Source organism: Trichosurus vulpecula, chromosome 3 (assembly GCF_011100635.1).
Source record: "Trichosurus vulpecula isolate mTriVul1 chromosome 3, mTriVul1.pri, whole genome shotgun sequence".
Classification (NCBI taxonomy): domain Eukaryota; kingdom Metazoa; phylum Chordata; class Mammalia; order Diprotodontia; family Phalangeridae; genus Trichosurus; species Trichosurus vulpecula.
In genome coordinates this window covers 173,706,146-173,729,867 of record NC_050575.1, presented here as the reverse complement: position 1 = coordinate 173,729,867, position 23,722 = coordinate 173,706,146, and the positions used below count along the sequence as shown (strand labels likewise).

At 39.4% G+C, this 23,722-nt stretch overlaps 1 protein-coding gene across 1 annotated transcript; it reads right to left on the bottom strand.

Annotated features, from left to right (window-relative positions):
* Positions 1-7,223: 7,223 nt before the first annotated feature.
* Positions 7,224-17,866, bottom strand: LOC118842298 (trichosurin-like). The gene is made up of 8 exons (XM_036749874.1): positions 17,639-17,866; positions 17,475-17,532; positions 16,421-16,542; positions 13,756-13,826; positions 13,044-13,151; positions 10,941-11,042; positions 10,695-10,713; positions 7,224-9,842 (listed from the first exon to the last, which is right to left on the bottom strand). The coding sequence occupies exons 1-8, from the start codon at positions 17,782-17,784 to the stop codon at positions 9,833-9,835; spliced, it is 636 nt and encodes a 211-aa protein (XP_036605769.1). The 5' UTR covers positions 17,785-17,866; the 3' UTR covers positions 7,224-9,832.
* Between the last annotated feature and the right edge of the window lie 5,856 nt (positions 17,867-23,722).

Here is a 23,722-nt window from a genome sequence, read left to right as displayed (position 1 = left end):
AGGGGAGAGAATTTGGAACTCAAAGTTTTAAAAACAGATGTTCAAAAACAAAAAACAAAAATGTTTTTGCATGAAACTAGGAAATAAGATACACAGGCAATGGGGCATAGGAATTTATCTTGCCCCACAAGAAAGTAAGGGAAGAGGGGATGGGAGAGGAGTGGAGTGACAGAAGGGAGGGCTGACTGGGGAATGGGGCAACCAGAATATATACCATCTTGGAGTCAGTGGGAGGGTAGAAATGGGGAGAAAATTTGTAATTCAAACTCTTGTGAAAATCAATGCTGAAAACTAAATATATTAAATAAATTAAATAAATAAATTGAAAATAAATAAAATTCCCTTTCTTTTAGTTTTTACTGCTGCTACTTGTTGAGTATCATCTGGTTTAGACTGAGACAAGTTCCAGCCTCTTGGAAGTATCTTAGATCTTGATTTTTAAAAATATCATCTAGAGTCGAAGAAATGTTACTAGCAATCATAATTCATATTTCAGGCATTCCAAATTATATATGGATCCCCCGAAACATAATATTGCAGATTCAAGTTACGTTACTGTGGGCCTACAGCTACTAAAAATCCTCACAAATCTTGGCTATTGTTACTTTCTTTGTTTTTCAAATCAACCAGAACACCTACTTACTTAAAAAAGATATATAATAAAGTAGTGTAGTTTAAGTGGCTGCTCTCAATTAAAAGAATTTGAAAATTTTTTACACAGATAGAATTGCATATTGGAATGCAAAAAGTAAGCAGAGGACTTCCAGGAGCCAAGATGGTTGAGTAAGCATGAAATTCCTTGAACTCTCTCATGTTCTTCTCCTAACAAGTATAAAATAGAGCCTCAAAATGAATTCTGGAATGGCAGAACAAAGTGATGCAGTGAAACAATTTTCTAACCCAAGAGACCTTGGAAAGTTGGCAGGAAAAGTCTGTCTCACTCAAGTAAAAGGGGAGTGGAGTCCAGGGCATGCTGTATTCTAGCAAGCTAGCAGTGAACTCTGCCTCAGCAAGCCAGAAGGAGGGCCTGAGCCCCAGCACAGGTCAGGGACTAAGGATCTACAACCCAGTGCGGCAGCAACAAGAAGCAAACAGCCAGCCCCAATCTGTACCCACCCAGCCCCAGTGCAGCACCAAGGTTTTTCACTCTGCTCAGTGCAGTACCAGGTGATCATCCACATGCCTGGGGCCCTGTAACAGCATCAGTACCTCCTCTGATTTTAGTCCAGTGCTAGGAGGATGACCACAATCCCCTTAGTTCCAATGTAGCACAGTGCCAGACAAGCAGCCAGGGCTTGCAATCCCTGGAACAATAGGCTTGGGCAGTACTCCTTCCACCCCAGAAACACAGTTCAGCTTAAAAAGTAACAAAAAGGCTAGAAAAGATGAGCAAAAGAACAAACAAAAAAGAACCTGCTTATAGAAAGTTATTATAATGACAGGAAAGATCCAGGCACAAACACAGAGGAGGACAACAATGGCAAAATGCCTACATGTCAAACCTCAAAAAAAAATCCTGACACTTGGTGTCAGGTCCGAAAAGAAGTCCTGGTAGAACTCAAAACAAATTTCAAAAATCAAATAAGAGAGGTTGAAGAAAAACTGAGAAATGAAATGAGAGCCACGCAAGAGAATCATGAAAAAAGAGTTATAACCAAAAAAATGGAAAAATATGTACAAAAATTTACTGAAGAAAACAATTCCCTCAGAAGTAGAATTGGCCAAATGGAAAATGAGGTAAAAATGTAGAAGAAAAGAATACCTTAAAAATAAGAATTGGATAAGTAGAAATTAATGATTCTATGAGACATCAAGAATCAGTCAAACAAAATGAAAAGAAGAAAAAAAGTAGAAGAAAACATAAAATATCTCATCTGAAAAACAATGAACCTAGAAAATAGGTCCAGGAGTGCTAATATAAGAATTATTAGACTACTTGAAAGTCATGATCAAAAAAATAGCCTAGACAGCACCTCTCAAGTAATTATCAAAAAAAAAAAACTGCCCTGACACCCTAGAATCCTGAGGCTGCTTCCAGAGGTCCAAGAAAGAGCTCAAGAAAAATAGACATTGAAATAATCTATTTAAAAATCAGAGACAAATATAGAGTTAAATGGAGGGTTGAAGTAGAATTTATTATGCTTCAGCTGATGCAAAAAGGTAGAAGCTGTAACTATGATCTCAGAGAAAAGTATGGATAAAATAGAAATAATTAAAAGAGATAAACAGGATAATTGCACCTTAATAAAAATACCATAGAGAATGAAGTATATACACACAAACACACACACACACACACACACACACACACACACACACGAAGAAATTTCAACAATTTGTAGTCATATAAATGTGCACTAACTCATTATTGATTAGAGAAATGTACATTAAAATAACCTTGAGATAGCATCCAACATCTATCATATGGACAAAAAAGATAGAAGTTGACAAATGTTGGCGAGAATGTGTAAAAATTGGGACACTAATTGATTGGCAGTGGAATTGTACAATGTTCCAACCATTTTGGAGAGCAATCTGGAATTATTCCCAAAGAGTTATTAAACTACTTATAATCATGCAATACTACTACTTGACCTATTTCTGAAGATGATTAGGGGAAAAATGAAAAAGAACCTAAATGGTCTAGAATAGTTATAGCAGCAATTGTGTTGGTAAAGATCTGGAAACTGCAGGAATGTCCATCAATTGAGGAATGGCTGAACAAGTTGTGGTATATGATTATGATGGAATACTACTATGCTATAAGAAATTATGAGTTCAATGATTTTAGAAAAAAATGGAAAGACTTGCATGAAATAATGAAGAGCAAAATGGGTAGAACGCGAGACCATCATATACAGTAATAGCAATGTTATTTTACAAAAGACTTTGAGCAAATTAGTTATATTGTCTGTTATGAACACCCAAATTAACTATAAAAGGCATATGAAGAAAGATGCTATCTGTATCTAGAGAAAGAACTGATAAAAAGAAGTATGTATAGAATTGTTTTGTGTGCGTACATATATATATATATATATATTTATATATGCATATATGTGTATACACACACATAAATTGTGCTTCAGTTGAAGTAAAATAGAAACAGGGGTAGCAATCATGACCTCAGACAAAGCAAAAGGAAAAATAGATCAAAATAAAAGATATAAGTAAGGAAACTATGTCTTGCCCAAAGGGACCATAGACTAGCATTTCTCAAACTTTGGGTTGTGACCCCATATGGGGTGGTGTAACTGAATGTTCAGGTTGTAAAAAGCTTGGCAACAGTAAAAGGTTTCTAAATGTGTAACAAAAAAAAAAACAATTAAAATCAAATGTGTAATGAATCCGGGGTTTTTCTGGCTGTGTTTGCCCATGTTCCATCTTGCAACTTCACTGCAGTCTTAGTTCTAAACAAAAAAACATACGTACTTTGTACCGCATATGCTGTCATGCTATGCAAGGCCATTGAATGCTGCCAGAAATGCCTCTGCTTAAATCCAAGACTATTTATTATGTGTTATGAACGGCACTGTTTTTTTTCTGTACGTACAAACTTTTCTGCTCTTACAGAAACATAATTGTTTAATTATGGAAAATAAATACATTTTATATTTTCCCATCATCCATCATCAGCATGTAAGTATCAAATTAGAATATCTTTGTATTGTATTGAGTTAGAGTGTTTCATTTTTAAAATTGCTGTTATCTCCTTGTTTTACAGAACACTAAGAGTTTGATTGCAGCAAGTGAAGACAACAGCGATTTAGTAACATTTCTCTACCATCTCCACTGTGTGTGTTCTTAAGTGTGAGTATCAAAATTTTAAATTAAGCACAAACAAATGTAATTTCAAAAACTAAAGCTGGTATTTATTAGATAAATTATTAGCAATATTTATATTTTAGAACAAAAAATATTTTGGTTATGTATAAGTGGGTGAATTTAGACAGAAGAGGTAAAAATACTGATGACAGTGCAGGAGAGTCTTCGCTACCAGGTAGTGGTACACCTAAATTGACAAGAAAAAGAAAATATGTTGAATGATCATTGCAATATAGAATTACTTCAGTAATGATAATTGTGTGGAAACATATCTTTGCTTAATTTGTAATGAACTTTTGGCTTCAGGGAGCATGAAACCAGCCAAACTAAAATGACATCTTAACACCAAGCGTGCAGCACACTGCAAAAAATCAAAGGAATATTTTGAATGACTTTTAAAATCTGCCAATAAAGAAAAAATGATGTTTTAAGAAATTTGTTACTGTCAACAAAGAGCATTTACTTGCATCTTATTTTTTTTAAATTATTTTTAGGGGGGCAGAGCCAAGATGGCAGCTGGAAGGCAGGGACTGGCTTAAGCTGTCCCCCAAATCCCTCCAAACACCTGTAAAAAATGTCTCTGAACAGATTCTAGAGCTGTGGAGCCCACAAAATAGCAGAGGGAAACAGGTCTCCAGCCCAGGAGAGCCTGGATGGTCGCTGGGAGGTTCTATCGCATGGTGCTGGGAGCGAAGCACCTAACATGGGCCCTGCCAGGACAGACCAGACCAGGAGTCAGCCAGCTGGAACTGGCCTTAGGGCCATGAATCACTGAGCTGTAGCAGTTACCAGACTCCTCAAACCATAAACACCAAAGAGCAGGTTAGTGGGAAACGGTGGGATTGAGTTCAGAGCAGTTTGGCCACCAGCCCAGGGGGTGACAGAGATGGAGCAGGTACAGTGGTGGCGGGAGCAGGTACAGTGGTGGCGGCAGCAGGAAGGTCCTGAGGCTGCTTCCAGAGGTCCAGCATCAGCTGCTTCCCGAGTCCCTGGCTCACACAGTGGGAGGAATCTAGCAGCGGATCAGAACAGGAGTGCCAGGAGTGCTTTGTGGGCACAAAGGCAGGTGCTCTTGCTGTGCCCTGCTTGGATGTGGTTTGCAGTCCTAGTTGGCAGTTCTTGGGGAGAGGAGGAGCACTGCTGTGACAGAGGGGGGTGAAGGTGGAGTAGAAGTAGCTCTGAAAGCAGCAGTGCTTAGACCCCAAAGTTTGGGACAAAGTAATCTCTACTCTACAAGCAGTCATACCCTGAAAAAAAACTCAAGGGCCAAGTAGTTGGCTGGGAATATAAACAAGCAGCAAAAATGAACTCATGCTCAAACTCAGACTCAAACTCAAACTCTAGCTTCCTTTTCTGGTGACAAAGAAGACCAAAACATACAGCCAGAAGTAAACAAAGTCAAAAAGCCTACGTCAAAAGCCTCCAAGGAAAATATTAATTAGGCTCAGGCCATGGAAGAGCTCAAAAAGGATTTGGAAAAGCAAGTAAGAGAAGTAGAGGAAAAATTGGAATGAGAAATGAGAGTGATGCAAAAAATGCATGAAAAACAAGTCTATTGCTAAAGGAGACCCAAAAAAATACTGAAGAAAATAACACCTTAAAGAATAGACTAACTCAAATGGCAAAAGAGAACCAAAAACCCAATGAGGAGAGGAATGGCTTGAAAGGCAGAATTATCCAAATGGAAAAGGAGGTCCAAAAGACCACTGAAGAAAATATAAAAAATATTCATATAAGGATGGGCTTACCAATTACTGAGACTGGCTGGCTTCTCACCTTGTACTGTCTTGACCCATTGCACTTTCTTCTCTCTCCACAGCTACTGAGGAGTGGGGGACAGTGAGCATGATGTCCTGAAGCTGAGTGATAATTCCAGGCTTTCAGGGTGGGCTACTGGGTGCCAGGGCCCAAAGCCATTGCTGGTGAGGCCCCACTATAGCAACTGCCCCTCCCTGCTCCTTCCTTTCCCCAAGGGGGGAGGGTAAATTTGAAGGTGGGGGAGGGTGACACAAATTCCTTACCATTCTCCAGCACTCTCTGCCCTTAATCTGATCAGGAATAAGAGGGGTTGACAGGAAAACATTGGGCTGTTCCTGATCCCTTGACTCAAGGGAAGGGAGTGGGGGAAAGGAAAGACAGAGTTGTAAGGAGGTGTTTCAAAACTCCTTAATGATCAAATACAAAACCTCCAGAATTTGCTAAGATATTTTTAGCTGTTCTAACTTTTCACTGTAGCTTTAGTCTTGTCAGAGCTGGGACTACAGGAAGAAGAATCTTCAGAATTTCTTTTGAACTTTTAGAATTTGTCTTAGTCCTCTAGATCACATGGTGGGCAGACACAAGAATTTCTTTGATCCTTTAGATTGCATTGATGCCAGGAATAAAGTTTTCGTATTCAAGGTCTTAGAGACCAAGTTATTCCCAGTTCTAACCTAGGGCAAATCTCAGAGAAAGCCCACTAAATCCAACTGTGAGGATCTAGGGCCATGAGGCCAGAAGAGAAGGGGATCTTTCAGGCAAAGACATGGGAACGGGGAGTCCCTCCATGAAGGGTCCCAGGGTGTACAGGGAGGGAGTAAGCCTGAGGAAACCAAAAAGCACCTGCAGTTTTCCAAAATCCCTCGCATCTAAGAGAATTGGGCATACTCTTCTGGGTAGAGTGTCCATCCTCAATTTGCAGAAGTTGTGCCTGGATCCAAGATGACTTTGAAACTGTCTGACCCAAATGGAAACTGAGAGCCTCAGGCCCGAAAAACACCTCCAAGCTTTCCCAGGTGCTTGAAGAGTGATGCCAGCTGCAGAAGGAGAAAGGATAAAGAGGATACCTTCTGTTCTTGGCTGGAGAAGGCCTTGAGGGGGTCAGGCCATCTCCACTAACAGAAAATGAAAATATATTGTGGTCTAGAAGTGTTAGGAACTCCAAGAGCCAAGGGTGCAGAGTAGGTGGTCTGGCTTCAGAGAACCCACCACCTAAGTCTTTTGTCAGGCCAAGTAGTGGGTTTGTTGATATCAGTAGAAGCAGGCCAGATTTTAAGAATCTGAGCAATTTAAGGAGGGTAAGATTGATACTTTATACAGAAAAGCTTTGGGAAGACGTGAATGGAATTAAGGAGTGGCAGGTAGCCTGGAGTGGTCAGGGGCAGACAATGGGAGGAGTTAAGTGGCCGGAGAGCCACAGTGAAAGGGCAGTTAAAAGGATTATTAACTGGGATGGACTGGGGGTCCCAGGTGAATTCTGGCATCTAGGTTCAGAGCCTAGATTCCTGAAATTTGTGGGAATATGCAGGGCCATTTAGGGTGAATCATTCCCCATCAAAAGGATGTCACGTTATTCTTGTGGAGAAGAAGGGCAATAACAGAATCAGAGCAATTCACAAACAGATGGCTGGATTCAAAGAGAAGGTTTTAAGGGTTTAATGGCAACATGGCAGGAGGTTTCCAGTGGAAGACTCCAGTGGTCTGTGTTTGGTTCTGTATTATCCAACATTTTCCTCAATGACCACGAGAGAGGTATTGATGGTACGCTCATCAAATTTGTAGATGACCCAAAGCTAAGAGGGAGAATTAATGCAATGAATGACAACCAGTTTCCAAAATTCTAAGGATAAATCCACAGCCCTACACTTGGGTATAAAAGTCAACTTCAAAAGTATAAGATGAAGATGTAGAGATGTACAACAGGTGATCTGAAAAAGATCTGGTTGTTTAAATGGGCTACAAGCTCAATAAGAGTCAGCCCCAAGTTGTAGCAGATGAAAAACCAAATGCAATTTTGATCTACATTAAGAGAGGTAAGTTTTTTAGGAACAGGGATGTCATATTCCCATTGAACTCCGCCATAATTAACCTCATCTGGTGTACTGTGTTCAGCTTGAGATACTATAGTGTAAGTAAGAGATAACCTGGAGAATGTATAGAGGAGGACAACTAGGATTGTCAAAAGACTTGGGTCAGTGACATATGAGTATCATTGGGAGGTAATGATGATGCATAGCCTGGAGAAGAAAAGATTCGGGGAGAAATAATAGTTGTATTTAAGTATTTGAAGGGTTCTCATATGGGGAAGGGATTATACTTACTCCATTTGGTCATGGAGGTAAGAACCAGGAACAAAAAGTAGATGTCACAAAGAGGAAAATTTAGGCTTGATGTCTGGAAATGCTTGCTAACACTTACAGGCATCCAAAAGTAAATGAGCTGCCTCAAGAAATGGTGGATCCCCCTTCCTAGGAGGTCATGAAATAAAGCTTGGGTGGCTAATTTTCAAGCATATTTTAGTGGGGATTAATTTCACGTATAGATTAGACATTATGGCCACCAAAGTCCCCTCTAACTCTCAGATTTTGTGACTCACTGATTTCCATGGTTCTAGACCATGTGATACGAGAATTTAGACTTCTTTGCAGATAAAAGAGATTTCTTAGACAATGCCAACCCTGAGTGTCCCCTCCAAAAGGACTAGGACCTAATTAATAAGGAGGAGACTTGATTTTTAATGAATGGGTAAAAGATCACTTTTTAAGTACTATATGCCAAGCACAAGGGATAGAAAAATAAAAATGAAACCAATATCTGCCCTCAAAGAGCTTTGAGTACCCTCACTCATGGTCTCTACCACCATAACTACAAGAGAAAACAACCCAAATCTAATGTATTTAAACCCTCATCAAGATAGGGTAGATGCCAATACCCCAAACTATGAACCATTTGGTGATAACTTCAGAGAGTCCAATTGTGCTTTCTTCATTGATCCTAATTACCCAGTCTCTATCCTCTTCCTGTGTGCCAAGGACAATCACTACAAATAATCTAACTGATTCATAGTTCAAGCTCTGGCTGTTGTGTCGTCCACTTAGTCCTTTCGTTACCATATCTCAGACTGACCTCGCTCCTCTCTCCAACACACATAAACTATAACAGGTAAAAAACCACTATTCCTAATCATCCATGTGACAAAAAAGGGAGTGTAATTCTGTGGGGAAGGCGAAGATGGTGCAGTGTAGATCTGGCTGAATAGGAAGAGGTTTCCGTGTCTGAGGGAAAGGTCACTATTAACTGATGGTTAGTTTTCTCCTAGAAGTTTTGATAGAAGGCAGGAATGACAGAGGCTTTCACAGTCCCCAATTCAAGAAGGATGAGGCTGGTCAGTCTCAAGATGTGTATGACCACCATGACAATAGAAAAAGGAGGTTTCAAACTGTGAAGAGGACCGTTTGAGACAAATTATCAGGACTGGGCTCAAAAACTTCAAGAAAGAAGAAGACTGGGTGTAAGACAGCTTCCATGTAGAATAACCAACCATTAGCCTCCTAAAGATAGAAAGAAAAATGAAGAAGAATTGCTTCATCATGCTGCTAGATTTTCTTACTGTATTTCTCTAGGTGTTCTTACTCTGGGCAACTTAATATATGCCTTCATTTTGTGTTAATTGTGTCTAGTGGTTAAATATTGAGGGTAAGGACATCATTGGGTGAATAGTTCCACAGAATAACTTTTAGCCCCTTTGAGAGTAATCACCTCCTTGAGCATTAAACCTGAAGTCTGTAAGTACCAAGGTGGTGATGGGTGGGGGCAGGGAGAGAGATAGTAGCCTAGAAGGGGTACTAAGTTATAAGGAAAGACTGACAGGATAAATGGGTGCTGTGTAAACATTAATAACTATCATGTCAAAAACAAATGGTATTAATAGCATGTCCAGATAAAATTCTGTCAGTTTAGGTGGCCTGGTGAGTTCCCATGTACCTGACAATACCTCCTTCTGCTATTGCTCTGCAATCGCTGCCAACGTCTCCTTGATTACCCAAAATACTTCAGACACAGTGTACTGGATTAATCATTTATTAAGCATTTGCAGGCAAAGGTTCTAAGCAGGGAGAGTGGGGAGGGGAATAGCATCCACCTTAAGTTTGGAGGAGAGAAGAGAAAGCCAGTAGAAATTTTCACCATCCATATTAACGATTCCTGGGAGGAAGCAGGACAGGTTCCCAGAAATACAGGAATGTTTCATCTAGGAAGTCCTGTGAGACAGTGAAAGAATGCTGGTCATATAATATCATAACATGACCTAGGAATTGGAAATAAGAGGTAGAGCTTGGAACAAAGATGAAAAATTCACATCCTAGAGGGAATTTTGACCCATAAGAAGGTAGCTAGGGAAGCATAGACTTCAGGAGATTCAGTAATATTGTCTGAGGTAAGTGGGGAGCCCACTGAGGATAGTATTTGATAAAAATGAAAAAGCAACCAGATAAAAGTCCTTATTCCCATAACCCTCTGGCTAGGAAACAGAGACAGATAACTTTAGGCTCTTGAGAAGCACAAAAATCCTTCTTGAATCATATGAATACATTTAATGGATTGGATTGAATAGATTACAAATCTAGATTATCACTCCAGTCACCATGCCAAAATCCTATTTGTATGCTCACCCATTCATACTACTGAAACCCCTCCACATCCTTATCCCAGTTCTTTGGTTTGATCCCTTTCCATGTCTTCCCTCCAAGCCCTATCCCTCTGACCATTCCACATCCTCATATTAATCTCATATACATCAACTTTTGGAAGATAGAAAAAAAAATGGAAGGGACAGAATTAAAATAGCCCTTAGGAAAAGGAGAGTGTGAATCACTTTAAGTCCCCCACCTTAAGCACATGCTTTACCAGAAAATGTCAAGATGACCAAGGAAAAGTCAAGCACTGCTGAAGACTCCAACTGCATCCAAAATCCAGTTAGGTCTCTATCTATCCCACTTTATGCAGTTGGAAACCAAAGCAAACTTCTCTAGTTCTCTAAAGAAATGTAACTCTTAGGCAATAATCCCATTGTCAAAGATAACAAACCTCCATGCCAGGATGAAGTTGCTTACCTAAGCTGCTCACAGCGATCTGTGGAGACAAAGCAGGATACCAATGATTCTCAGACATGAATCTTTCTCAGAACTTTATGTCACTATCCCAGGGGAACACTCAATGAGATTGTCTGGGTGACAGTAAAGGCAGTCAACAGGGGGTCTTTCCATTCTATAGAATTCTTTCCTCCCATTCTCCCCCCCCCAAACCCCAGTTCTACCCAAGAAAAGGAGGAATACAAAACAGAGATGAGCAGAACTTACCATCATTGGACAAGTCTCTAATTTGATCCTTCCTAATTCCAAAATTTTCACATATTTCCTCAAATTTCTTCTTTATTTCATCAGAAAGATCTGGAGTCCGGCCTGTAGTTAGGGTGAAAGTGAGAATAGCTGCTGAGTCTCCCTCACTGATCACTTTCAGCAATACAGAGAAAAGAAGGCAGCTAGATGAATGTGGGGTGCAGGGTACAGGGGAAGGGGCCTTTGATCTGGGTGACTAAGCCGATAACTTTAGGAACTCGAACTATCATATGCCCCAGGATATGTTGCACCTCTTAATAAAGAAGGAAAGAGAATTCCCTGTCATCAGTATATCAATCAACAAGCATTTATTAAGCACCTACTAAGTGCCAAGTACTGTGTGAGGCATTAGTGATGCAAAGACAAAGGAGGACTAGCCATTTCTCTCAAGGAGTTTAGAATCCACTGGAAAGAAATACCTTCACAAATAGTACAAGCAGGTGTGACCCCTGGGGTTACAAGGTCCAAATATCTGTTACATGAGAAATAAGAAAGATAAATAAGACATAAATTGTTTATGGGGAGAAAGGAACTAGAGAATTTGAGGGGTGGAGATGAGAATGTAAGACAATCCAGCTGGGGCTACCAACCAACATCTCAGAGAATGAGAGATGGGCAGGTATGAGGAGCAAATCTGGGATGTCAGGGTCATGTGATACAACAATGAAGAGAAACATGGGCAGGGTTGCATTGCAGAAACCACTAGAATTCCTCAGATTTGGACTGGTGATTATTATCTTCCTTCTCAACATTTCTTCCATGTCTCCCAAAGAGAGACACACAGGGTATCAAACCCTTACCTGCTGGTGCTCTGCCCAAAGTGAATGTAAAATTTAACTTCTGAAACTTTTTGTTTATCTTTTTTCTCTTCATGACTAACCTTTACCCCAAATCACTGAGGCTGTCACTGATTGGCCAACAATAGGTCCCAGACCAAGCCCAACTTGGTCACTGTTTATGCCCTGATTGGTTCAGAATGAATGTTTTGGGCAGAAATACTGAATGTCTTGCCCTCCCAGGGGTTTTTTTTAAAGGCGTTTCTTTGCCCCATTTCTTATTAGCCTTAATAATTAGTCTAATTAGCTTTAATCACTGGATGTTGCCTCAATCAAAAGGAGATCTGTTAAAGATCTTAGTCTGCAAAAGCCAAGGCCATCTCCAGTTTTTCTCATCCATATCTGGCCATTGGATGCAGATCGATCCTAGGAGAAAGTGAGGCTGGTGAGTTTGCACAGCCCTCTGTTACGTAAATCCAATTCACTTGCATGTCATGTCATCCCCTGACTGATATCATGGTTCTCTTCCAGAATCATGGACAAACAGCTGCTGCAGCAGCAATCCAAGGAGGACTGTATCCTTCCCAAAGTTTATTTCTATCTCTTAGGAGAGTTTACCTTTTTGATTATATGACTTTAAAATACTATTTGAGGATAAATGTGATTAACCATTGTATTACCATCCTATATTCATCATTCAGTGAATACAGTCCAGGAAATGGAGCAGCCAGGAAAAGAGAGAGAGAGAGATTAAATGGTTCAACATTAAGCCAGTGGCCTCCATTCCTAACATTTTGTTTATTACTTAGATGCTTGGGTGAACAACAGAGAATAATTAATTCATATTTATCATTTTTCAGAGCAGAGAGAGAGAGAAAGATTTACATGTGGGATCTCTCTGACTCTATGTTCTCTGTCTCTCTGCATTATCTCTCTGTCTCTCTGTCTATCTCTCTCTCTCACTTTCTCTCTCACACCATTTCTTTGTGCTAAATATTATTGTAGGTATTGATATAAAGACAAAAACAAATGGAACTGGGTCTTACAAAGCCTATATTCTACTGTAGGCTCAGAGCTGCCTTTGGAGATTACTGAAGGAAGCTCAACATGGACAGTTTGCTGTACTGAGAAGCTTTTATTTCCCCCCTGATCTCAGGCATGGTAAATTGTAGTCAAACATAGTTTGGGTCCCACCAATGCTACAATGCTACAATTTATTTTCCTGTATTACCCTTTTCATAAAAAAGAGAATAGGAAGTGTATTAGTGCAGGATTATAGGATACATACCATAGAGTTCTCCCCAAACAGTCACCTCTTCACCTTTGGTATTATACGTAATAAATATCACATGTTGAGAGTCCGTACTTTGAACAGAGAAATTATTATCTCCATCATCTGTGAAGCCATCGAAAGGTTAAGTCAGAATTTTGCAACTACAGGAACAAAGGCAAAGACTTAAAACTTATTACTAGTTAAACTTCATGTATAAGCCTTTCCTAGGTTTTCTGGAAACCTCAATTCCATCATAAGCTCTGCCATTCCAAACAAACTGCAATTTTTTGACAGACCTATACTTTTTAGATCTTTTATTTTTTCAACATTCCTCTTATCTGCCTCTAGAGCCACAAAATGTTAGAAATGGAAGGAACTTGGGAAACCATCTAGTCCAACCACGTTACTTTATAGATGAGGAACTGAGGCCAAGGGAGGGCAAAAGACTTCTGCAAGGCTACACAGTGAGTTAGTTTCTATGTCAATCACATAACGGTTAACCAGACCTCTAGAGCTCTGTAAGGGGGAAGAGAAGATCAAAGCATCTGATCTAGGCTTTGCACAGTGCAGTCATGATGGAAGTAACACAGGGTAGTAAAGGGACATCTGCACAAAGGCATGTTTTAATATAGTTTCTGACCATTATCCACTTCTCTGTTAGTCCCTGAGTCCATTAATGCATTTCAGAATAATATTGGAAAATACTGAGATGTTCATTTATACTTACAGAACACATGCATTTCATCATCTTCTCCTTTGTAAGTAGTCAAAGAAAATTGAATGCATTTACCATTTTCCCTGGAAACGAATATTAGGATTACAAGAACAACTCATTTTGGCAAAGGAAATTTTACTAAGAAATACCTTGATTCATTGATTTTAACATTTTCTGCAAAAATGTATACTTTTCTTTTCTTACAATAATGTTACAAATAATGCCAAAACTAAGGTGACTTCTTACTTCTTAGAAAGGAATAAATTGAGTTCACTATTTAAAATTGTTGAATATTTTTAATTAAATTTGAATTATTTGACAATCTGGAATCTCTGCTATGGTGAATAATGGTGGTGATAATCAATTAAGGAAAATACTCGACTAGAGAGAAGAGCTCTCTCTTTAGTAGTTCTGCATAAAAATACTTTGGGATAATTATTGGGCTGTCCCTAAATCAACTGAAGTTGGATCTGGGTTCAAATCCTGATTCTTTCCCATATTAACTGTATGACCTTCGTCAAGCAAGTCTTTTCACCTTTCAGAGGGTTAGAGTTCTTATCTCCAAATAGATATATTAATGTTCTGCTTTTCCTCATAAGCTCATTGTGGATAAAACCTATAACTTCTTTAAACTGAAAGAACCATATAGAAAAATGAACTTTTTATTGTATTTTATGCTCACAACATATTAGGAGAAGAACAAACAAAAATTGTCCCAATTTAATCAATAGAACTGAAATAGTCTAAACTATTTCATACCCAATTTAAAATCAGATGGAAAACTAGATTAGGAAATGTAACAGGATAAGGAAGAATCACAGCTTGCTATGCCTAAAAGTATAAATTACCTAGAAAAGAACTTTGTATTTGATAAGAATTTCTGGGAGGAAAAGGTAATCTGGCAGAAATTTGATATAAGACAATGGTATACTGTAAATTTATACCTTACCTCAAAGGTATATATAGTTGAAAATTAATGGTCATAAAAACAAGTAGAAAGTCATAATAAGCACCTTTCATGAATATATCTAGGAGGGCATCTTCTACTAAAGGAAACTAAAAAGCCTTTGTTTGAACAAAATAGAATAACTAAGTTGAGAAGGGAAGCAGTCAGCTTGGAAGGAAAAAAGACCTTTGAATCAAATAAATCTAAGTTTAAGATACTCAAAATGTATAGGAGACTAATAGTAACATATAAGACCCAAAGCCTTTTCCCAATAGTAAAATGGTTGAAAGATATAATAATAAATTTATAAAGTGCTTATTATTCACCAAGTATTTTGGTGAACACTTTACAAGTATTACCTCATTTGATTACCATAACAACCATGAGAAGGAGGTGCTATTATTATTCCCATTTTACAGATAAAGAAACTGAAGCAAACAGAGGTGAAATGACTTGACTTAGGATCACACAGCTAGTAAGTGTCTGAGGCCAAATTTGCACTCAGGTCTTCCTGATTCCAGGCCCAGTGCTCTCTCCCCGGAATGTAAATAACAAAATTTATCAGAAAAATTACAAACTGTTAACAATCTGAGGAAAGAATGTTCCAAACCGCTAATAATATGAGAAAAGCAAATTTAAAAAGATTCACCTCTTACCCATCAAATGGATGTAGATGACAAAAAAAAAGGAATAGTATTATAGTAGATGGACAAAGATAGAACAAATGCATTATTGTTGGAGATGCAAACTGGTCCAATTGGTTTGGAAACCCATTTGAAATTATGTTAAGAAAAGGACTAAACTATCCACACCCTTTGACCCAGAAATCCCAAGGCTAACCATGTATTTCAAGGAGGCCTGGTTGGTTGGTTTGTTGTCCTTCATTCTTGACCAGGAACAAATGATATCACAATGCTAGAGTCAAGTTTCAATGTGGCCAACGGTGGCTAATTAGACTAATAAAAACTTGAAAAGCTCCACCACAGATTGGAGAACAAATAATCTATGTGAATATTTGGGGTACATTTTGTGAATTTGTACATCTTGTGTTTCTTTTGAGCTATTTCAATTCTTTGGGCTATAGAGCACAGCACCTTCTCTGATATGGGTACACCAATGTTGATCACTCCTGGTTCCAGTGTCCTCCCATGTCGCACCATCAGTTTCCAGACCACATATCTCAAGGAGGCCAATTAGCCAAAGAAAGGTCCCTTTATTAAGACAAATATTGATAGTACTTTTGGAGTAGGAAAGAATAGTAAGCAAGTTGATGCCCATCAATTGAAAACGGATAAATAAGGTACTGCAAATGTGTGAGTTCATTTACTAACCTTTCTTCCCTCTCTCTCACTCTGCTTTCTATTGTCTTAGCAGAATAGACCTCAGTTATCCCGTCTCTACTGCAAAAAGGAAGACTGGTGACTCAGGGAGGTTTGGAACAGAAAGGAAATGGTCGTTCCCCAGGGAGTGACTCAAAAGATCCAAACTCCACATAAAAATACTTTTAAGCAACACTGCCCCACACCACTGCACACAAGCTTCAGGTGTGTGTGTAGCCATTATTTTTGTTTCCTTAAATATTTGCCCTTAATGTTCATACAACCAACCACATCCTGAGAACTTCACTAATTGACTCCTGGATCAGCCTTTGTGGGTTAAAGGATCCCAAAACTATTCCCCAGGTCTTTGTTCCCACTTGTAAATTCACCAACTAACACAGGTAGCACTTACCTTTTGAAGAAGTCTCCAATAAGAACACCATCACGTTCCCCGAGACTTTTGACAAACAACTGCAAACCACCTCCTTCCTCAATCTTAGATGACACATTTGAGGCCAATGCAACAGTGAACCACTCTCAGTGAACTGTGGAAAGAGTTTGAATGAGAATGAAAAAAGACACCCTCCGGTCACATAGGCCCATAGTCTTTTAAGCCAGGAAAGACCCTCATTTCACAAGTGAGGAAACTGAGGCCTCAGAGGTGAAGTATATCTTTACCCCAATCCTACCTGGTACACACATTATCTTCATAGTATAGGAAGAAGCTCATGAGACTAGGAGTTAGGAAATTTGAGTTCTGGTCTGGCTATGATACTAACTCACTCTGTGACTTTTAGCAAGTTATTAAACTTTCAGTGTCCTAGTTTGCTCATTTGTCTAATGGGTCTAATTATATTAGCTGTGTGTGGTTCATGACATTATTCTACTGATAACATTATTTTCCCTTCCTCTTACTATGGAGCTTGGACTTAGATATGGCTGGTAATTTCAAGTACTTGGACAGCATCCTAAAAGTAATTCTTCTTTATTACTTATGGAAGACTTGTGTTCATTCTGTGACTCTAATCACTCATGGTCCTGAAGGATTCTCTTCTCCTCTATTCTACCTGAATATGAGATAACAATCTACCACAGAATTCATGTGGCACCTAATCCCAGTACAGGTACGGAACAAAAAGCCACCATCTGAATCCTGATGGCAAAGTTGGTTTAAATGGCAGAGTGCAGAAAAGGACACTTGGGGAAATTCATCATCTCATTTACTGTTGCCATGAGAAGCAAAGATTATAGATTTCAATTACAACGATTTTTTTTTGTTTTTTTGAAGCAATGGTATCTCAGGATTTCAGCAACATGAAGCGATAAAACTCTTACAAATCACCCAGTGCAACCCTTCATTTGTAAGATGCAGAATTTGTTCTATGGGTTTATGCTGTGATGGATGAGAGTTTGGGGCTGTTTTTTTTTTATTCTAGATACATACAAGAAATAGGGCATTTGCTCACACTCATCTGTAATTTTATAGTTTCTGCTGACTTTAAGTGGCAGTAGACAACAGAACTACTGGGAAGGACAGTTTTGAGTGAGAACACCAACATACATACTTTTCTTTTCAGCTGTCAGTTCTGCTTTTGCTTTGTTCTCCACAAAGAAGTTCTGTTTTCTCTACTAGTGATCCTCACACCTTTTCCAGACAACTCTATCAACCTGTTCCCATTGTTGCTCACTTACCATTTGGGGGTCTTCCATATTGTCACTGAGAGCCTGAAGGCCACAGATCAGGGCCAGCCCCACGGACAGCATTAGAATCTTCATCTTCTGAAGGGTTCCACTTTGATGCTTCAGCAGCACCTGAATGTGTGAGGATTCTGATGAATTCTCTGGCTCTCTGGTCTGCTGCCTTTATACCTCATTCTGTGGCAGGGGTCCTGATGATGTGGCACTAAAGGGACACTAATCCTTCAAAGTATGCTTTATGCAAAGTCACTAGCCAGTGAGTAACTGCCAGCCAAAGATCCCAAGGACAGATTAGTAAAGTACTTTTTGACACCAAACATTTGACAATTCTGAAATACAAATTTCCTAGATCAACAGCCCGTGTTAGATTTGGCCAGCTTCTTCAGATCAATTATCTGTCTGTCCTGAGACCAGAAGATACAGTTCCTATGTTTTTCGTCCTTGTGGCAGTCAGGCCATTAACTTCTCAGAAAGGATTACACTGAGGTCACCATTTTAAACAGTGTTGAAACTTGCCTACAAAGCACCTAGAGTACAGGCAGTCTTCTCTTAGGTGATGTGGGAAGAGTGCCCAAATGGAACATTTCTCATGGGAACTTGCTGTCTTGTAGAAATTCAATAAACATTTGTTAAGTGGCTGCTGTTTGCAAAGCATATTCTAGTCACTGGTCAAACTGAAATATTTCAACTTGATCTCCTTTGTGGTGCTCATAGTCCGGTACACAATAAATATTCTAAGGACATTCTTTTTTTTTTGTCTTCAAATTTAGGGGTTTAGAGTGCTCCCAGAGATGAAAACTCACTCTACCAGTATAGCTCACCAACTCCTAAAGAATTTGTTATCGTAATAAGTTATCTGAGGGAACTAAGAGGTTAAAGGACTTGGCCAAGGTCACTGTGCTAGTATATATCAGAGGCCTTAGTCTAGTACCCGAATTTCAATTTGCCCTAAAATAAAATCTTATTCAATCTAACATATATTCATTAACACTGTGTTACATTCAAGTCAAAGTAATGTCTTGATGGTAGCAATACAGGACATCAAGAAAACAATCTTTGCTCCCAAGGAACATTCATTTGACTGGGTGAAGTTTACAACTTGCATCTTAAAAATAAAAAATCATCTGTTTACCAACTTATACGAAGTAATTTCTAGAGAGTGAGAGAGAATGCCTCTAATTATCAGTAGAGAGATCATGCCTCAGGAGGGAGGATCTGTGCTTAAAAGGAACTACAAGAAGGAGTTGAGGAGGGGGAGAAACCACTTTCTCAAAGGCATGGTGTCAGAAAAACTGAGTGTCCCATGTAGTGAATAACTAGTCCAGTTTGACTAGAATGGGGAGTATGTGAAGAGGAGTATTGTTATTAAAAACTCCCTCCCACCTGTGGAGAGATCTAAAGGGCAGCAGCAGAGGAGAATGTATGTTTTGTCCTGTAACAAAATGCTTCAGAATCATCATGGAGACACACTTTCCCAAACCCACCAGTCACTGACATCATGGGACTGGGGTATCAGGGAGCTGCTTCTCACTGGCCAGAGACTAAAGCCCAGAAGGTTCTCTATAGGTTCAGAGCCCATCAAGGCATGCAGAGCCCTCCTACTGTGTAAAGAGTTAGCTGCTCTTACTGTGGTTTATCTCCATCTAGAGCTGGAGAATTCTTTAAGGCCAGGAAAGCTCTGCAGGTTTTGAGGGACCTGTTTGAAGGTAATCAGAATCCTACTGCTGTTGTGATGAGATGGAATGGTCTTAGTGCTATCTGCAACCTGAGAGGGGAAATCCCCAAAAATGACCCTATGAAGAAGGAAATGAGAAATCACTGAAATACCTTTGCCAAGACTCCCCCACAGACAGTTGGTCAATGGCATCATGAAGAATTGGACATGACTGAAAAACAGAACAACAAAAATAGAGAGGTTGAAAGTTTGCAAAGCACTGTACATGTTATTGATCCTTACTACAACCATAGGAATAAGTACTGGCATTACCCTCATTTTATATATGAGGAAACCACGGCTGAGATGTGATACCTGATGCAGCCAGCTATTGCTAGAAAAACCCTGCCCCTAGCCCCTAATTCCAAACCCCATTCTGCACAAGAAAAAAACAGACTGAGTTCCTGCTGTTTGGCGAGTGTCCTGGGCCCCTAAGACTTTTCCAAGGAATGTAAGCTAATTACCCGGAAAAGCCTAACTACTTCCTTTGTCTAACTGAGTGGGCTGAGAGACGACTCTATCTCTTTCAACAAACCCAGCTGGAGCATCCCTCAGTCTGCCTATGGCCTTGAAGGATGAAAGCTTCAGCCCCAGATATTCTTTTGAATTATATGACTTCTGCCTTATCTTGAGCCTTCCTTGTTGTGGGAGTTATGGCAAGATGCACACAGGGATCCTGGGTTGTAATTTCAGTTGACACTTTGTTAGCTATCTGATATGTTGTATTTACAATCTATTTAGGAGGTTCCTCTTATTGTATCATGGTCATAAAAAGTGAAGTAACACAGGCTTGCTGAGTCTGCAAAACGACAATTCAAGAGATAATTAAGCACTGAATCCTGTATTCTCTATGTAAACTACCCTTTTGCTTCAAACGTTGCCATTGATTTGGGAAGACCCCAATGGCCGCTGGCTAAATAAATTCTCCACTTACAACTTATACTCTGTGGCGTGTCTCACTCGCTTCTGGTATAACAGAGAAACTAAAGAACTTGCCAAAGGCCATATAGCTAAGAAACATCTGAGGCCAGATTTGAACTCAGGTCTTCCTGACTCTACATCCAGCACTCTACTGTACCACCTAACTGCATCACATTTCTAATTTATCTGCTCTTCTAAATGTAAGTGCTGGAATTGTTTCTCTCTTTCCATCAATTGTTTATATCATTAGGGAAAAGGAAATGCTAAGTTTATGGTAAAATATATTATCGCAATTTTAAATTTTTTAAACAAAATTATATTAAAATACTTTGGATTTGCATTACAAAACTGTCACCATTTTTCAATGTACCCCTGTCCTCTGTCTCCAGACCCCATCACCATATTGGGAGCCATCACTCATATTAAGGACCAATGGATATGATATTCCACACTCATAGAAGCCCACTTCTACAAGCAAAACAGCTCATATCTCAAATCTCTTCTTTGCAGCCAAATTTGATTATTTTAATTTTGGAACATTTACTTTCCTTTTGTTGTTCTTATCATTGTTTGTTTTTACATAGTTTTACTCATTAGGTAAGTCCTTTTTTAGGTTCTGATTGCTTCACTTTCTGTTCTTGACTTTTAGATATTCCAATGATTCTTAAATTATCTCTCCTGGATCTATATGCTAGATCTATGTTTTTCCTATCACATATTTCATGCTCTCTAGAAATGTTTAGTCTTTTCCTTTGTTTTATTATTTCTTAACTTCTTATGAAGTTACTAGCTTCCTTTGTCCAATTCTAAGATTTAAGGAATTATAGATGAAGTTAGTTCAGTAAGTTTGTTTAAGCTCTTTTATTAAGCTAAATAATTAATTCTGTTATCATTAATTTATTGCATATTTTGATCCTGCCTGTCTCCATAAAAAGAATCTATTGTCCTCGGTGTTTTTGTATTCTTCTTCATGTTTGTTATTTTCCCTTTTCCTGGCATTACAACGAATTTCTATCTTTGGGCTCTCTGTCCCAGCTTTCTTATTCTGGGGGTTGTGAGTCTAGAATTATAACCTTCAGTTTCCTGAGGTGTGGGGGAGGGGTCTGGCTCCCTGGCATCTCACTCCCTGTGGGTGCTCTCCAGCACTTGCTTTTCAGCAATGGTCTCAGCTGTTTGTTGTTTGAGCTGATGTCTGGCACTTCCCCTGGGGGAGCAAGGTTACGTCTGGGCTCCCGGTGTTGTCCCCTGCCTACTCTGCTGCTCTGGGACTAATGAGCTTCTAGTATTTGTCCTGTGAAGCCCCTCTACTTTCTCCTCTGTTTCAGTTCTCTTTTTTTTTTCCCCGAGGAATTCTCTGGGTGAGGGGGGGAGGGATTAGAGCCTTTTACCTGGCCATTGAGTCTTCCGGAAGTTCAAGAAGCCGAGTTCCTGGGTTTTGCAAGCGTCAGGAGTGGGTGTTTTCACGGCCGGTGGCGTTGCGCTGCCTCTCGTCTTTCCCACAGACTGCCGTCCCGCGTTGGGAGTCCTGGGGATCTCCGCTGGTTTCGGGCGCCCAGCCCTCTCCCCGTCCGTCTCCCACATGGATCCCCCGGCCAGGCCGGAGGAACGAACCTGCAGGCTCGGAGAGTGCTCGGTGCGGAGCTGCTCCAGACCAAGGGGGAAACGGCTGGCTGGGAAATCCACGTGGGAGACGGGCTGGGAGAAATAGATTCTTTCTATGGAGACAGGCAGGATCAAAATATCGATATAGAGGACGGCAATGACACGGTAGATACATCAGATACCTCAAAAGCTAATATGAACTGGTCTCCAGGCCAAAAAGCACTGCTGGAAGAGCTAAAGGAGGATTTTAAAAACCAAATTAGGGAGCTAAAAGAAAATATGGAAAAAAGGGAGAAAAAATCCACTGATGAAATCAAGTCCCTAAAGAATAAGATTGGCGAAATGGCTACGGAGATTCAGAATCTAGAGAGAGAAAAGGACACCCTGAGAGGTGAAATCAACCAATTGAAAATGGAGGCTCAAAAGCAAAATGTAAACACTAACTCATTTAAAATTAGACTTGAGCAAGTGGAAGCTAATGAATCTATGAGGCATCAAGAAGTAATAAAACAAAACGTAAAGAATGAAAAAATAGAAAAAAATGTGAATATCTGATTGGCAAAACAACTGACCTGGAAAATAGATCCAGGAGAGAAAATTTGAGAGTTATTGGTCTACCGGAAATCCACGATGAAAAAAGGAGCCTTGACAGTATCTTCGAAGAAATATTAGAGCCAATTTCAGAGCTATAAACTCAAGGAGAAATACTGCAAGCAGCCAAAAAGAAGCAATTCAAATATCGTGGAACTACAGTCAGGATCACGCAGGATCTCTCAGCTTCCACATTAAAGACAGGAGAAATTGGAATATGATATTCCGAGGGCAAAGGAGCTGGGACTACAACCAAGGATCAACTACCCAGCAAAACTAAGCATAATTTTTCCGGCAAGGAGATGGACACTCAAGAAATAAGGGAATTCCTGACCTTCCTGATGAAAAGGCCAGAACTCAATGGAAAAGTTGATCTCCAAATACAAAACTCAAGAGAGACATAAAAAGGTAACCATGGGGGAAAAACCCCACAAACCTCATTAACCAATAAGCTTACGTTGTTTACATCTTTATGTGGGGCTATATCATCTTATGTATGTTTTTATGATATATATTATATATATATAATATATATATACTATAATCTATATACATATACATATACATATACATATATAAGTCATTCTTGTGAATGGTCAACTATTAGACAAATGAAAGGGATATACTAGGTTGTGATGCCTGTATAAATTAACTGATGTAAAGATATAAAATATAAATAAGAGATATAAGGGGAGGGTTATGAGGGAAGTGTAAGGAGGTAGTAGAAAAGGGGTAATTTACACCAAAGGAAGCGGCAAAAAACCATATATAGGTAGAGGGAAAGAAGGGAGGGAGAAGAGCAGTATTTGAGATTTACTGTCATTTGATCTAGTTCAAGAAGGGAATAACATACTCTGATAAGTTTAGAAATCTAACTCACGATGCAGAATGCTATCTTCATTCGAGAAAGAACTGCAAGTTTGGAATACAGACTGAGGCACACTAACTGCTCGCCTTTTCTGCTTCTCTTTTGTTTTTGTTTTTGGGGTTTTTTTTTGTTTGTTTGTTTGTTTTTTTTTTGGTTCTGTTTCTTCTTTCTCATGATTCATTCCATTGGTCAAATTCTTCTCCACGACTTGACTAGAGCATAAATTAATTCAATGCGAAGTTATACATGACAGTTATATGAGACTTCATGCCGTCTTGGGGAGGGAGGGGGGAGGGAGGGGAGAAAAACTGGAACTCAAA